The 15,123-nt window shown below is 38.9% G+C and overlaps 1 protein-coding gene across 1 annotated transcript in view; it reads left to right on the plus strand.

Annotated features, from left to right (window-relative positions):
* Positions 1 to 514: 514 nt before the first annotated feature.
* Positions 515 to 15,123, plus strand: part of Hormad2 (HORMA domain containing 2) — a 94,083-nt gene continuing 79,474 nt past the window's right edge. Inside the window, exons 1-2 of the mRNA XM_076938212.1 lie at positions 515 to 846; positions 6,560 to 6,638. Coding sequence (XP_076794327.1) covers positions 6,585 to 6,638 — 54 coding nt within the window. The 5' untranslated portion in view covers positions 515 to 846; positions 6,560 to 6,584. The remainder of the gene's footprint in view (positions 847 to 6,559; positions 6,639 to 15,123) is intronic.

Genomic DNA, 15,123 nt, shown 5'->3' on the forward strand with positions numbered 1-15,123 from the left:
TCCCTGGTGTACACAGACACACACACACACACACACACACACACACACACACACACACACACACAAGGATCTGTCAAGGTGGGGGCTAAAATAGGTGAAGAACTAAGAAAGGTTAATATAGCCAAGTTTTAGCCGCATAATTAAACACTACTGTGAAGAAGATTACAGTGGGGTCCAAGCCTAGGAAGGAGATAAAAGATGCCCCCTCGGACTACCAAGCTCTCTGGGAGAGTCCGGGCCTTTCCAGGCTCTAGCCAAGCTCAGCCACAGGTCTTGGAGAACTCCTATCAGCGGTACTGGCCCCATCAGCCACACCCTGCCTCCCCTCAATCAGTTCTGGTCCTGTAGGTGACCCAAGTGGGAGTCCAGAGCAGCCGCCCCTTCACACAATCTGAAGGCTCCAGGCGCTCCCCCCACCAAGAGAATGTAGGCTCCGCCCACAACCCCCGATGGGTTAGGCCCCGCCCACAGCCCGAGTGGGTTGGCTGCCTCCTGCCCTATTTTACATATTCATGAGGTAGAGCCAGGCAGGCTAAGGGGTAAACCAATGATTCCTGAAGAGACTCTTGTGGCCCTGGCCGGAAAGAGGAAAGCCAAGGGGCGGGCTTTTGCCAGGAACAACCGTTGGCTTTGGCTGAGGTGAAGGCTGAGGTGGAGGCCTCACCGCGTGTCCACACGCGAGGTCTGCGGAGGAAGGCGTTCGTGTGGGTTCTGTGGCCTTTGAGTTCATACTTCTCTGTTCTTTTTAATTGAGAGGTTTGATTTGGAAGTCTTTCGTGGAACTCGAAAGCCCTCTGAGGAGAAGTATAATCGTGGCGGAGCGCCAAGGAGGACCGGAAGCTTCAGGTAACATGGTTTCCTCCTCTGGGTGGTGAAAATTTTCACACATTAAACAAAGAGGTGGTGGTGATGTGTTAACGAGAAATGGACTGGTAGACCTGGGATTTCCACCATTTTAATAGCTGTACGGTTTAGCTCTTCTTTTCACCAAGTTAAGTGAAATAAACCAGACTTAGAAAGATAAATAATCACGTTTTCCCTCATATGTGGAATCTAGATTAAGATGTATACATACACGATATGAACATTAAATGGGCCGTGCAGTACATTATCTGCTTACCTGGTGAAAGCAAAGTGTAAGTGTGATTCTTGCCCTTAAAAGGTATTAGATTTTATTAGGATGATAGGCTAATTTCTCCTTCTCTGTCAGACCATAAATTTCTTGGGGCAAGGACCATATTTTACTTTTTGTAATTCTATGTTTTACCTGAAACAGTGCAATTGCACAGTAAATGTTGAATAAATGGATTAATGAACTAGCATGAAAAATATATTTTAAAAAGCAAAGAGCATGAAGAAATACCAATTAATACAGTGGGAACCACTTCGTCTGAAGTAGCAGAATTATCAGAATTATCAGGGACAAATGGAATTTGTTAAAATGATGGCTAATAATTTATTGAAGTATGCTCAGCAAAAGTTTAACAGGGAGCACTTTGACAAACCAAGTTTTCTTGCAGATCTTCAGTTTCCTTTATTATTTTATGTGGGTTTGTGTGTGTGTGTGTGTGTGTGTGTGTGGCTTTTTGAGACAAGATTTTGTGTAGCCCTGGCTGTTCAGGCTGGCCTCCAACTCACAGAGATCACCTGCCTCTGCCTCCCGAGTGCCACCCTAAACGTGTGTGCCATTACAGCCCAGCCCATTTTACTTTCTCTCTGTGCACATGTGTGTTTTCATGCACCTGGAAATGCATGTGCATTTGCAGGTCAGATGTTAATGTCCATTATCTTTTTTGCTTGCTTAGTGTTTAAAAAATGTTTTTATTTGTATTATTATTTTTTAACTTGTATAGGTGTTTTGCTTTATGTATGTGAATGCCTAGTGACTATAGAGGCCAGAAGAGGGCATCAAATTCACTGGGTCAGGTGTTACAGACAGTTGAGAGCTGCCATGTTGGTGCTGGGAATTGAACCTGAGTCCTCTGGAAGTCTTTTTTTTTTTTTTTTTTTTTTTTTTTTTTTTTTTTTTTTTTTTTTTTTTTTTGAGACAGGAACTCTCACTGAAGCTGGAACAATTAAAAAAAAAAAAAAAAAAAAAAAACCCTTTAAAAATACCAAGCTCAAACAGATATAATTTTACTCTTACGTTAATTCACAGTAGGTAGTCACATTCACAAAGTAGATGTAATATACTGTGTATTGTAATGGGGACATAACTTGAACTTGGTAGAGGTGGTAGTAGAAATTGGGCTACTGTTCCTTGAAAAACTAAACCATCTTCAGGAGATAGTTAGTAATCTGAAGTAGAAGAGGATGTCTCAGGCCAGGAGAATATTCCCAACACCCCAAGCCAGAGAGAGTGAATATACATGACTGGTGCATAAAAAAATACCAAGGAAAATGACTGAAGAGGTCAGGAGGGTATGAGGCAAATCTTGAAACGATGGTAAAGAGTTTTGATTTTTTTCCCCTGAGGGTAGTTGGTGTCTTAGTTAGGGTTTTACTGCTGTGAATAGACACTATGACCAAGGCAACGTTATAAGGACAACATTTAATTGGGGCTGGCTTACAGGTTCAGAGGTTTAGTCCATAATCATCAAGGCAGGAACATGGCGGCATCCAGGCAGACATGTTATGGTCAGAGCTGAGAGTTCTACATCCTCATCTGAAGGCAGCTAGGATGAGGGTCTTAAAGCCCAACAAGACCACACCTCCAAATAGGCCCACTCCCTGGGCCAAGCATATTCAAACCATTACAGTTGGGGAGTAAGTACTTCAGTTTGGAAATAATATATAATCAAGGTTGTACAGCAACAGGCAGATGGGTGGTTGCAGCAATTCAGGCAAAAGATGAGGCTGATCTGATCTAAAGTAGAGATGACAGGCCCAGAGTGAGGGTACACACTTATAATCCCAGTACTTGAGAAGTGGAGGCAGCAGAATTACCTCAAGCTCAAGGCTGCTTGGGCTATAGAGCAAGTTTCAGGAATCTGGAGCCATGTAGTGAGGTCCTATCAAAACAACAGTAGCAACCTCAACAATAACAACAAAAGACCCCTCCCCCCATATAAGTAGACAACAATGTGGAGAAAGTGAGCATTTGACACATTTGAGAAATATTAAGTTGACTGAACAAAGAAATAGGGCAGAGTTGAGTCATACATTTTCAGACTGAGTGATTTAAGTACTTGATGATGTCACTCACTAGGAAACAGAGGATTTGAGGGGAAATAATTTGCATTTAGATATGCTAAGAACATCAAAGTGGGAATTGTCTAATGGGCAGAATTGTAGATCAGTAACTCATGAGAATGACCTGGGCTGGGAATATACATACAAAAATCATTAAGCTAAAAATAGTAATTGAAATAATGGAAGTGTATTTGTTTGTTCAGTGGCTATGTTTAGAAATTTAAAAAAAGCTGGTGCACACCTTGTGTCCCAGCACTCAGAAGGCAGAGGCAGGCTGATCTCTGTGAATTAAAGGAAATAAATAAATAAATAAATAAATAAATAAATAAATAAATAACAGAAGACTACTAGTACAGAAACTTGAGAGCCAAGACAGCAGGGGGAAAAGAATCAGGGAGAAAGGACTGGAGGACGGTGGGAGGGGCTGCCAAGTCTGGGAAACACCAGGAGAAAGACTAATGTACAGGTGCTTTGTTTTGTTTTGAAAGCAAACATGCTTTCTTAGTTTAATGAAGTGTATATAAAAAACTGTTTTAAGTACCATATTAGTTTAATAAATTTAATCTTGAAATAACTGAAGTAGTCACTGTTACATTTTTTTCTGTACAGATGGAGAAACTGAGGTCCACATCTTGTTCAAGGTTATGTAGTGAGCTGTACACTGAGATTTGATCTTAGGCAGTTTTGATTTTTTTTTCCCCTGAGGGTAGTTGGGGAGCTATGTAAGTACTTCAGTTTGGAAATAATATATAATCAAGGTTGTGATGAGAAAAGTCTGGCTGAAGACAAAGAACGGAGATGGCTGAGTACACCAAAGGATGGGTGGTTGTAGAAAGTCCACCTATGTTACTACACCAGATGTACAGTGAGCAAGACCTGAAAGTTGGATCTGTATATATGTTTACAAAAAAAGAAAGGCGATCTTAGAGGAATTAATTTAACCAGAATTATACAGCTGCTAGGTAATAGAATCCAAATTTGAACTCAGATTTTGTAATTCCAAGACCTATTTTTGCTAGATTGTATTGTTGGCTGCCTTTTCTTATATATCCATTTATGTTGCATAAAATTTAATTTTACTTGTTTTATAAATACTTTTAATCCCTTCTCAGATGCAGCAGCCGTGGAGGTATTGGTTTTCAAGTACTATTAATTTCATCTGGGTCATCCGTGTATTCTAAAAATGAAGGTGCCTAACTGTACTTGGTAGTCTAATTGGCGGATGCCATTGGAAATATGATCATAAAGAGACTGGTTAAAATCCTACCAATATAGAAAGTGATTTAAAAACCATTATTTCTTATATTTATTGCTTCCCCTATAGGAGATTATATTCTAATGGGTTATTACTGGAACTTAAACCCTTATACCTACCTTTTTTTTCCTTCCTTATTTTTTAAAATATAAAGGAGATGTTCTGAGTCAGATTTGGCAGTTACACTTTAAATACAACAAAAGAAAACAGCGGTTGAAGACTACTCAAGGACCACTAGGTAGACCTTAGTCTTGTGTAGAAATATTGTACTAGTGTCACCTAGTGCTGCTTGAAGAAATAATTTAAGAAAAATTCAATAGTATCTGTTTATAGTCTCTATCACCACCTTGTGGCACTGCCTCCAAATAATTCTAACCTCTTATTTGCAAAAAAAAAAAAAAAAAAAAAAAACAAAAAAAAACTCTCAAAAATCTTGCCTTAATTCCTAATATAACAGGTAACAGATTGCCCTGGGTGAGTCAAAAAGGACTTTCTTAAAACCGGTTATTGTAAGTAAGGGCCCCATTGAAATAAAATTAAGGGCTTCAAAAAGAAAATGGAAAATTTACTTTAAAAAATTGTACTGAAGCAAAAAAGGGTGAATAGTACACTTTTAATTCCTAACTTTTAGGGCTTTTAAAAATGTTTTTCCAGACTTGGCAGTATAATTGTGGGTTTCCCCAACTCCATCGAGTTCATTGTGATCTACTGTACATAATGAGAAGTGGTCATGTCAGCCATTCTTCATGTATAGTCTAGGTATAGTCTAGCCATGCTCAGCTGTCAGGTGACAGTTGCTATCCATTTACAGTTTCCAAAATATATCATCATGAATAGAAACTCTCCTATTGAACTGCTATTTCTTCTATCTCCACTGGAGTCCAGATAACCTCTGGTCTGCTTTTTGTCTGTATATGTTTGCTTACTTTGTTGTACGTATTCATAGGTGAGAGCATGTAGTTGTCCTTCTGTATCTGGCTTTGTCTTATTTTAACCTAAAATTGTGTTTGCAAGGTTCATTTACATTGTGACATATTACCACAGTTTCATCCTTTTCTAAAGATTGAGTAGCCCTTAAATATCACAAAACACATTTTGTTTATCCGTTCATCTGCTTTTGTTGTTGTTGTTGTTGTTTTTTGTTTGTTTTTTGTTTTTTTGAGATGGGGTCTAGCTTTGTTGTCCAGGCTGACAAACTCCTGGGCTCAGATGATTGCCCTGCCCCAGCTTCCACTGTAGATGGGCATCCAGTGAGTGCCACTGCCGCTGGCTGTTTGTCCGTTTGTCTGCTGATAGGCATTAGACCGTTTCTGCCTTTGACCGTGAGGAAGAATGCTGCAGTGCAAGTGTTGGGTCCTTCCTGCTCCTTCCTCCTGTTTATTTCTTTTGGCTGTACACTTAGAAGTGGAAATGCTGGATATTGTTGTAATTGTTTAGAAATTTGAGGAACTGCATACTGTTTTCCACGATGGCTGGGCTGTTTTACATTCCAGGCAGCAGTGATAAGGGTTTTAATTCTCTATCTCTTCACTATTTTTTGAGTAGGTTTTGAGTTTGTAAAAAAATCTGAAGTTACCTAAAAAATGTTGTGAGCCCTGCTGAACATAAGACAGTTCCTCTTTGAGGGCACAACAAAGATGAATGAAGTACATTGTTGAGTGTTTAGGTGACTTATAACTTATTTTTCTCCTGAGAATGTGTTTATGAATAAATTATCTTACAATTTTTATTGGGTTGTTGAAATTTAATTCAGAGACTTTATGCCAGATTTAGTAAAAGCTTGTAATGAAAACTTAAATGGTTATTAAAATTAGTTACCAAAATTACAGTTAACTTATATAGCTCTCATTTAGAAAATTCAAAATAAGTTTTTCTAATTCAGATTTATTTTTGTAATTTTGATAGGGTCAAGTAGAACTATTTTAGCTCCGTTCTTCCTTTGTATTTTCAAAATTGAGCTTGATAAATTTCTCTTGTAGCAGGATAGTCTGAGAAATTGTCTATACTTAACTGTACTTGACTTTAATTTTTGGTTTTAGAGTTCAGTTCCATCTTTCGAAAGACATATAATAAGTATTATGTTAGGGAAAAATCTCTAATTTTTTTTAACAGGTTGGAAGAATCCTGATTCATTCTCATGATGGCTACTGCTCAGCTCTCCCACAACACCAGAACACTGAAGGCATCTAAGGTATTTGTGGAGAATTAAAAAAAAAAAATCAATGACTATTTAGTGAGTTATGTAGTTTAAAATTTCCTTTAACAGCAGTTTTATCAGTTAATTGGCACATAGTACTCTGGGAAAGTATGTCTACATTTTAATGCCTAATGGACTGAGGATATTCAGAAAATTAAGACCAATTATAAACTTATGTCCTGGGTGCTTGTTTCATGTTTACTAGAGTAAAAGAAATCAGAAACAAAAAGATGTTTAAAGAGAAGGTTCTTTGTTAGGCATGTACTTCCTGAAGCAATTAGGAAACTTGTGATGTAATTTTCAGAGCCAAAGAGGAGAGATCTGAAAGAAGCTTTGATGCTAAGAGTCTGGGGAAGAATGTATTAGTCACTTCCTGTGGGGATGACAAAATATGTGAGATAATAAACTTAAAAGGAAGGATGATTTATTTTGGCTCACAGTTTCAGAAGTTGATTCTATTGTTTTTGACTCAGTATCAAGGCAAAACATCATGGAGCCATGCAGGGAAAACACGTGGTAGAGCAAAGCGGCACACTATAGTGGTCAAAAACAGTTATCTGGGTGGGTGAGAGACACTTATAACCTAGTGTCATTTCATTAGATTCTGTCTCTTAAAGCTTCTACCATCTCCCACTATCACAGCAGGCTGATGACCATGTCTTCAGGGGACATTTAAGATTCAGACATAACAAGCTACAGTATGTTAGGCCAGGAAACCTTGCTGGATTTACACAGGCCAGTTCAGTAAATCCCAGAACAGTCATCAATGCGTCACATACAGTTATTTAGATTTGGTGTGTAATAATGTGTTATTTTATGAGAAAATACAAATGATGATCTTTATCTTCTCTGTAATCATATTAAGAAAAGTAAGATTTATGGCAACTAAGTCAATATACTTGTATTTACATACACGTGAAAAAGGGTGAAGCCAGGAGAACTGTCATATGGTTGAGACCAGTTGGCCTCCATAGTGAGTTCCAGGTCACCCTGAACTAGATTGAGAAGCTGTCTTTTTTTTTTAATTATTTATTTAATGTGTATGAGTACATTGTAGCTGTCTTCAGACACACCAGAAGAGGGCATCGGATACCATTACAGATGATTGTAAGTCACCATGTGGTTGCTGGGAATTGAACTCAGGACCTCTGGAAGAGCAGTCAGTGCTCTTAACCACTGAGCCATCTCTCCAGCCACTGAGAAGCTGTCTTTACCTCTCAACCTACAAAGGAATACAGTAATTCAAATTGTAGCAATTTAGGGATCTTTGTACATTCTCAGATGGTGAAAAGATTCAGAGGAGAGAAAATTTCATGAGGAAACCTATATGCTTTAGCTCAGGATAAGAAATAAGTATGGTGTTTTTTAGGGAAAGCTGCTCTTTCTGTAGGAAAAACGTCATTTTGGCCAGGAGGAGAAAACAAAATGGAATAGGAATTTGGGGAACAGATTAATTCCGATCTTAGAAGCCAGGCTAAAGAACTGATGTTTTATTTTGTAGCCAGTCCCAGGTCACAAAGTTTGTTTGATTAGAGGAGTACAGGACTTGCATTAGGAGTGTTACATTGTAGCAGAGAGAGAAAGAAGTTGGAAGTTGAAGGAGAAAATGGCATGAAGCAAGCAGTCATCTCTCTGGCTTTGTCCCACGGTACTTCTCAAGCCAACTCCTAATCTCATCCAGTTTCCTAAGGGAGTGCTCACACCTTGGGGGGAACATTGAGCTGGGTGTGTGAACTGGGTCAGCATGGCAGCCATTTTTCTCACTGTAAATGAACAAATTTATTTTTTGGTTCAACCAAACCTTTGTTGTTTGAGTTACATGAACTGCTTTTCCCAGTATATTTCAGGTGACAGTGCAGTTCTGTTATCTAATACTAAAAGCAATGATAATTGTTTGGTTTTGGACCCGGGACAAGGGACTGAGGTGCGTAACAAAGCAGACCTGCCCTCCAGATTCTCCCAGCATCCCTCAATCCCTACCTGGCACACCCTGCCCCCAACCCTGAACTTTCCAGCCCATTGGCTAGGCTCTCCTTCCCACAGTCTTCTCCCTATATAATCGAGACATTTTATCCTCTCTTCCTTTCTCTCCTCCGTCTCCTTCTCTCTGTATTGAGCCCTTTCTCTCCCTGCTCCTCACCAAGGTGGCTTCCCTGGCCTCCTCCTTTGGGCCAGTGAAGTTGCCTGCTGGAGAACAGCTTCTTAATAAACCTGCCTTTAATACAATCTAATCTGGTTTGAATTGGCTCACCAGCAGACACATAACCTATCAATAATAACTGTAGAACTCAATATTTATTCAACATTTAACTATGTACCAGGCATTATCTTATTATTTCAGTTAAAACTCTCAATAAGGAAGAAACTGAGCAGGGTGGTAGTGATGCACACCTTTAATCCCAGCACTTGGGAGGCAGAGGCAGGCAGATCTCTGAGTTCAAAGCTAGCCTGGTCTATGGATTGAGTTCCAGGACAGCCAGGGCTACACAGGGAAACCTTGTCTTGAAATGAAGAAGTGCCTGTGTAACACATTTAGGAATACAAGGCTTAGACCCAGTCCTTCTTTAACTTTTTTAACTGATTTGGGACGGTTAGCCTATGAGTTAAGGGACTATAGCAAATTCATGGCTTTGAGTTTATTGTTAGGATGTTTTCCATATTTTATTTAGAAATAGCTGAGAGGAGTTAACAGACAACAGTCCAGGTTACCTTACATGGATAGTTGGTTTTCAAAACGTCAGACGTCCATAGAATTGATGTTACAAATATTTCTATATTAATGTTCATTTTGATTAGAGACCTGTCTGCTCCTGACAGCTTCCTGTCTTGGATTCTAAGAAGAAATTGAGCATCCTTGGAGTTACTCCAGTTGTGGTGAGACAGCCACTAGGCAAGAATTGCCTCTTTCCATCTACAGACAAATTACTGTCCAGAAAAGGACACACTTGCAGAATAGCCGACTGATTATATCTGCCTAGACAGAGTAGTCAGCCCTTAATAATTCTGCATCACTAAGGTCTGTCAGATGATTCTGGGCCAGAAGGCTGAAGATTTGATGCTCCAACGTTTGGTAGTATAGGGGCTTTCCAGGTGTTCAGTGGTCTCTATAAATTGGCTAAGTTTTAGAAGCTATGCTTAGTGCTTCCCATTTCAGTTAACTCAGTCATTCTGGATTTCTGATGGGGTTGAAGACCTATAGTCTCATAGCCAATCCTGGCTATTTATTTTGAGAGAAAAGATCTGAGTGGATAGTTTTCAGCTGACATTCATTCTAAAGCCAAGAAAAAAGCCAGGTTCAAAACTAAGTGTTTTAGTTAGGAGAGATGACAGAGGTTCTGGTTACTCAACAGAATGATGGACTGGGTATTAGGACTATCTTGAACCTCACTGGTATAATTAGGAATAATTATGTTCTAATTGTATTTTGAGAGAAAAGTTTTATTTTAACAGGAAGGGTGAAGCTAGGTGATGAGAGAGAGAAAGAGAGAGAAAGGGGGGGGCATGGAGACAGATCTTCACGTGTCTCCACCAATCAAAGATGTTTATATATCTAGGTTGGGTATTGGGTTACACTTCTGATGGAGCATTACCAAGCTTATAAAGCCTTTGATTAACATTTTTAAAAAATTGTATAAAAGCAAAAAGGAAAAGGGGGCATGGGATAGGGGTTTTCTAGGGAGGGGAAATGGGGAAAGGGGATGGCATCTGAAATGTAAATAAAATACAAAAAAATAAATTAAAAAACCCTGAAAAAAAAAGAAATGAAGAAGAAAGTGAATCTTGGAGAAGTAAAGTATTCAGCTTAGGGCCACACAACAGCTAACTTTTCAACAGTAGCACACTTTACTATTAAAACATGACAATGCCTGCTATTTTCAAGCTATGATATTTTCATAGATTAGATATTTACAACAACATCACCAGTAACATTTTAACTGTTAGACTAACTGAGTTAAGGAGAAAATCCCTTTTCCAGTGGTTGATTTTTGTTACTGTAAGTAGCCTTTTAAAGCCTGTATTGAATGTCTTTATACTTTCAAGTTATTTAGCTTTACAAATGAGTTATTCATGTATTACTTTTGGAATTTTTTCAGTGAGTTATTACATATATTCCATGTCAGCTATTATCCAGTTAGTTCAAGAAACTCTTAATTTCTCAGGATTTATACTTCAAAACCCTCAATTTTTTGTTTACTTTTTAGATGTACACTGCATAGCCCAAGGTCACTATGTAGTTTAGGCTGGCCATGAGCTTACAGTCCTTTTACTTCCGACTCTAGGATACTGGCATCCTAATACTAGGATCACAGAAGTGAATAACCATGTCTGGACTCAAAAATGAAAAATTAAATGCCTTTAAAATAACTGAATATAATGTAATTTGACAAAAACATAAAACGATAACTCATTGTTATTATATAGACTACTAAAGAAGATACATTCTTACATATGGCAAAATCATATCTAGAATATCCAGAAGACATTTTAGAAACGTGTGTGTGTGTGTGTGTGTGTGTGTGTATATCTGTTTATCTCTGTGCACCTCTGTATGTGAACTTTTTGGAAGTTATTTTTCATCTGATGATATGTTTGTAGGTAGTAACTACCTCTAAGTAACTTTATTAAAATTATCAGAAGTCTAACAGTTGAACTGCATATATATATATATATATATGCATATATATATATATATATATATATATATATATATATAGAGAGAGAGAGAGAGAGAGAGAGAGACGGAGACAGAGACAGAGACAGAGACAGAGACAGAGACAGAGACACATGAAATATGTATGCACTCTATCTGGGAATGACCATAGAATGGCTTTTGAAACCACACAGCCTACCCTCAGTGGTATACCTCCTCCAACAAGGCCATACTGTTAATCTTTCCCAAACAATTCAACCAATTGAGGACAATGCATTCAAACATGAGTCCATGGGGGTGAGTCTCATTTAAACTATCAAAAATAGGAAAGAGAAACTTAAAAAAGTTTTATCACATTAATTTATTTATTAATATATTGTATGTGTGTGTGTATACATGTTTATGTGTATCTGTGGTGTGCTGGCTAGTTTTATATCAACTCGACACAAGCTGGAGTCAGCAGAGAATAGGGATCTTCACTTAAGAAAATGGCTCTATAAGACTGGGCCATAAGCAGGCCTATAGGGCATTTTTTAAATTAGTGATTGATGGCAAAGAGCCTGGCCTATTGTGAGTGGTGCCATCCCTGGGCTGGTGGTCTTGGATTCTATAAGAAAGCAGTCTGAGCAAGCCATGGGGGGCAAACCAGTAAGTAGCACCTCTCCATTGCCTCTTTATCAGCTCCTGTCTTCCTCCTGCCCTGCTTGAGTTCTTGTCCTGACTTTCTTCAATGATGAACAGTGCTGTGGAAAGTGTAAGCCAAATAAACCCTTTCCTCTCCAAGGTGCATTTGGTCATGGTGTTTCATTGCAGCAACGGAAACCCTAACTAAGAGACTGAGTATGGCGTGAGCACTGCACCCTGGTGTTCTTGTAAAGATCAGTTGCCACTTCGTGGATCCTGGGGATATAGAACTAAGACCATCAGGCTTGGTGCCCTTACACAAAGAACGATCTTGCTGGCCTGGAAAGAGAAACTTTAGCTTGTTTATTACTAAGGCTCTGACTCCATCAGTGTAGTCTCATTCCAGTAACACAGGGAAAGCTTACTCTGTCACCAAGTGTTACAGTTTGCCTAACTTAACCAAATACACTCTATTATTTGGAGATTTGGTGACAACAAAAGTTCTAAGAATAACTTGGTCTTAAAAAGAATTTTGCCAGCTTTAGGATTAGTACGTTGCTGGTCATAATCTTGGCAGGGCCCAACAGTCTGCTAGAATATTTCTGCTGGTCCCAGAGCCAGATTTAAAACAGACAGACAGACAGACAGCTCAAATATTGGATAAAAGAGGAAAGTCATTATTCAACTTTCATGCATTTTCTGTTGCTGTAAAGATTAAATACAGTTTCTTTAATATGGCATCGTAGCATTGGCTTCTATTTAATTTCCTCTCACTCTACCCAGTGTGAACTCTGAGGAGCAGTTACACTGATCTGACGGGCATGCCTCTGATGTCACAGCATCTCACCCTCTTGGCTGTCCTACTCACATTCTTCTTGTTTGCCGCTTATCCTTAAGCTCAATTTAGTCTCACTTTTCCCACAGCCTTCCTACTCAGGTGAGTGAGTGCTCCTGTCTCACATGTGCAGCCTCTAATCTCTCTCCACTCATTTATACCTAGTCTCTGCCCCTTTAGTCTGTCCCTGTCTGCACCTGGGTTGTAAATGCCATTAGAGTACGCATGCTCTCTTTAGTTCACTTTTGGTTCTTTTCCTTCCTTCCTTCCTTCCTTCCTTCCTTCCTTCCTTCCTTCCTTCCTTCCTTCCTTCCTTCTGTTCTTTTTTTTTCAGATAGAATATATAGCCCTGGCTGTCCTAATTTTTTAATTTTGTAATTAATGTTTTTGTAATTTTTTTTGTAATGTTTTTGTAATGTTTTGTAATGTTTTGTAATGCTTTGTAATTGATGTTTTACAAATTAACAGAGTAATTAATACATGTTCACATAACAAGTGAAAACACACACACCCCAAAACACAATAAAAGATTGAACTAGGGACCATGTGAAACATTTTATAGACTTTAGTTTATTTAATCTTCAATCAAGTAGGTCTTACTATTACTCCTATTTACAGATGAAGGGATTGAGTGAGGTACAAGAGAGATGGTTTTATGCAGAATCAGGCAATTACAGCAATTTATTAGCAATAGAGTTTTATTGTAACAGCTTTCTTTATAATTTGTCTGTATTTTTTTTCTTGTTGCAATGACAGAATTAACTGCAAATTCTAAGAATTTTACTCTCTGGGCATCTACTAGAACAGGTCGCTGACCTCTGCCCAAATCATAAATTGTGCTTGTGACAGAATAGAGATTTGAACCTGGTTATTGAATGCAGAGTCTATGTTTGTAACCTCTCCATCATGCCTCCTTCTCACCATTCTACTCTCAAGGCACTCTCAAGTGACTAGTTCCTTTAACGTTGCATTCTCCAAGCAGGAGGATCTGTGTTTGATCCCAGGCCTCGTGCACAGTTGTAATACCAGCATTGGTGAGGTGGAGACAGGTTATCCCTGGTGCTTGCTAACCCAGCTGGTTGCTCCCAGGGCAGTGAAAGATCCTATCTTAGAAAAAAAAAAAAAAAAAAAAAAAAAAAAAAAAAAAAAAAGCACCTGAGGTTGACCTTTGGTGTCCATATGCAAGTATACACACATGGTTGCATACCTGTACATATATGTACCTGCACACACAGGAGCATACACATAGCACACACAGAACTTTGCATGCTTTAAAAAAATGGTTTAGTAAAAGAGATAATTTGGTGGTTAGAAATCACATTGATAGAGAGGGGAAAAGCTGAAGAGGAATGAAGCTGCTTCTAGCCTGGTAACTGGAGTAGATGCTGATTTACTTGTCTAGGGATGAAAGTGGGAACCATGCTTTATGCACGATAGCAGAGACAAACTAAATTTCAGGGTCTACAAAGTAGTATAGGAGCAGATACCCAGATAGTAGAAATCTAGGCAGGGAACATAAATTAGAAATTGAAGTCTTCTCTATAGACTATAACTGAAGCCGTGAGGACAGACAAGATTATCCAAGAGAACTGTGAAGAGAGGAAAGGACTGAAGACACTCCTGGGAGGACGCTGGTTAAAAAAGATAAATGGGCTGTGTGTGCTGGCACACCCTTTACTCCTAGAAGGCAGAGACAGACAGGTCTCTATGAGTTGGAGGTCATCCTGGTCTATGAAGTGAGTTCTAGGCTAGCCAGGGCTACGGTGAAACCTTGTTTCATAGAAATGAGTCAGGGGATGAGTGGGTGGGGTGGAATTGAGCTGTGTAGGGATGGATGAAAGCTGAAATAGTGTTAGCAGGTAACAGTTTAGCTCAATAACCAAGGTTCTTGCTTAACAGGCAACAAGGTCCTAGGTTTGATTCCCAGTTCCACCAAAACAAGAAAACCAGACAGTGTCAAGGCAGCTTGAGGGGGACATATGGATACAGTGTCAAACACTCCAGACACAGACAGTGTCAAGGCAGCTTGAGGGGGACATATGGATACAGTGTCAAACACTCCAGACACAGACAGTGTCAAGGCAGCTTGAGGGGGACATATGGATACAGTGTCAAACACTCCAGACAAGGGGATCCATACTCTGATACAAAGTTGTACACTGTAACTCTGGAGAGAGTGGTATAAAAAAGACAAGGGTAAAAATTGAGACTACAGTGAAGTCTAGAGAGTGTGAAGAGAAGATGAGGTTATAGAATTATAGGAAAACTCCGAATTTCACTTTAGATCAATGGATCATTGAAATAATTTTTTTTTGTCCTGAATTACTCCAGTATTTGCCTGCCTTTATGCTCTGCCTTGCTTATATGAA

Source organism: Arvicanthis niloticus, chromosome 7 (genome assembly GCF_011762505.2).
Source record: "Arvicanthis niloticus isolate mArvNil1 chromosome 7, mArvNil1.pat.X, whole genome shotgun sequence".
NCBI lineage: Eukaryota > Metazoa > Chordata > Mammalia > Rodentia > Muridae > Arvicanthis > Arvicanthis niloticus.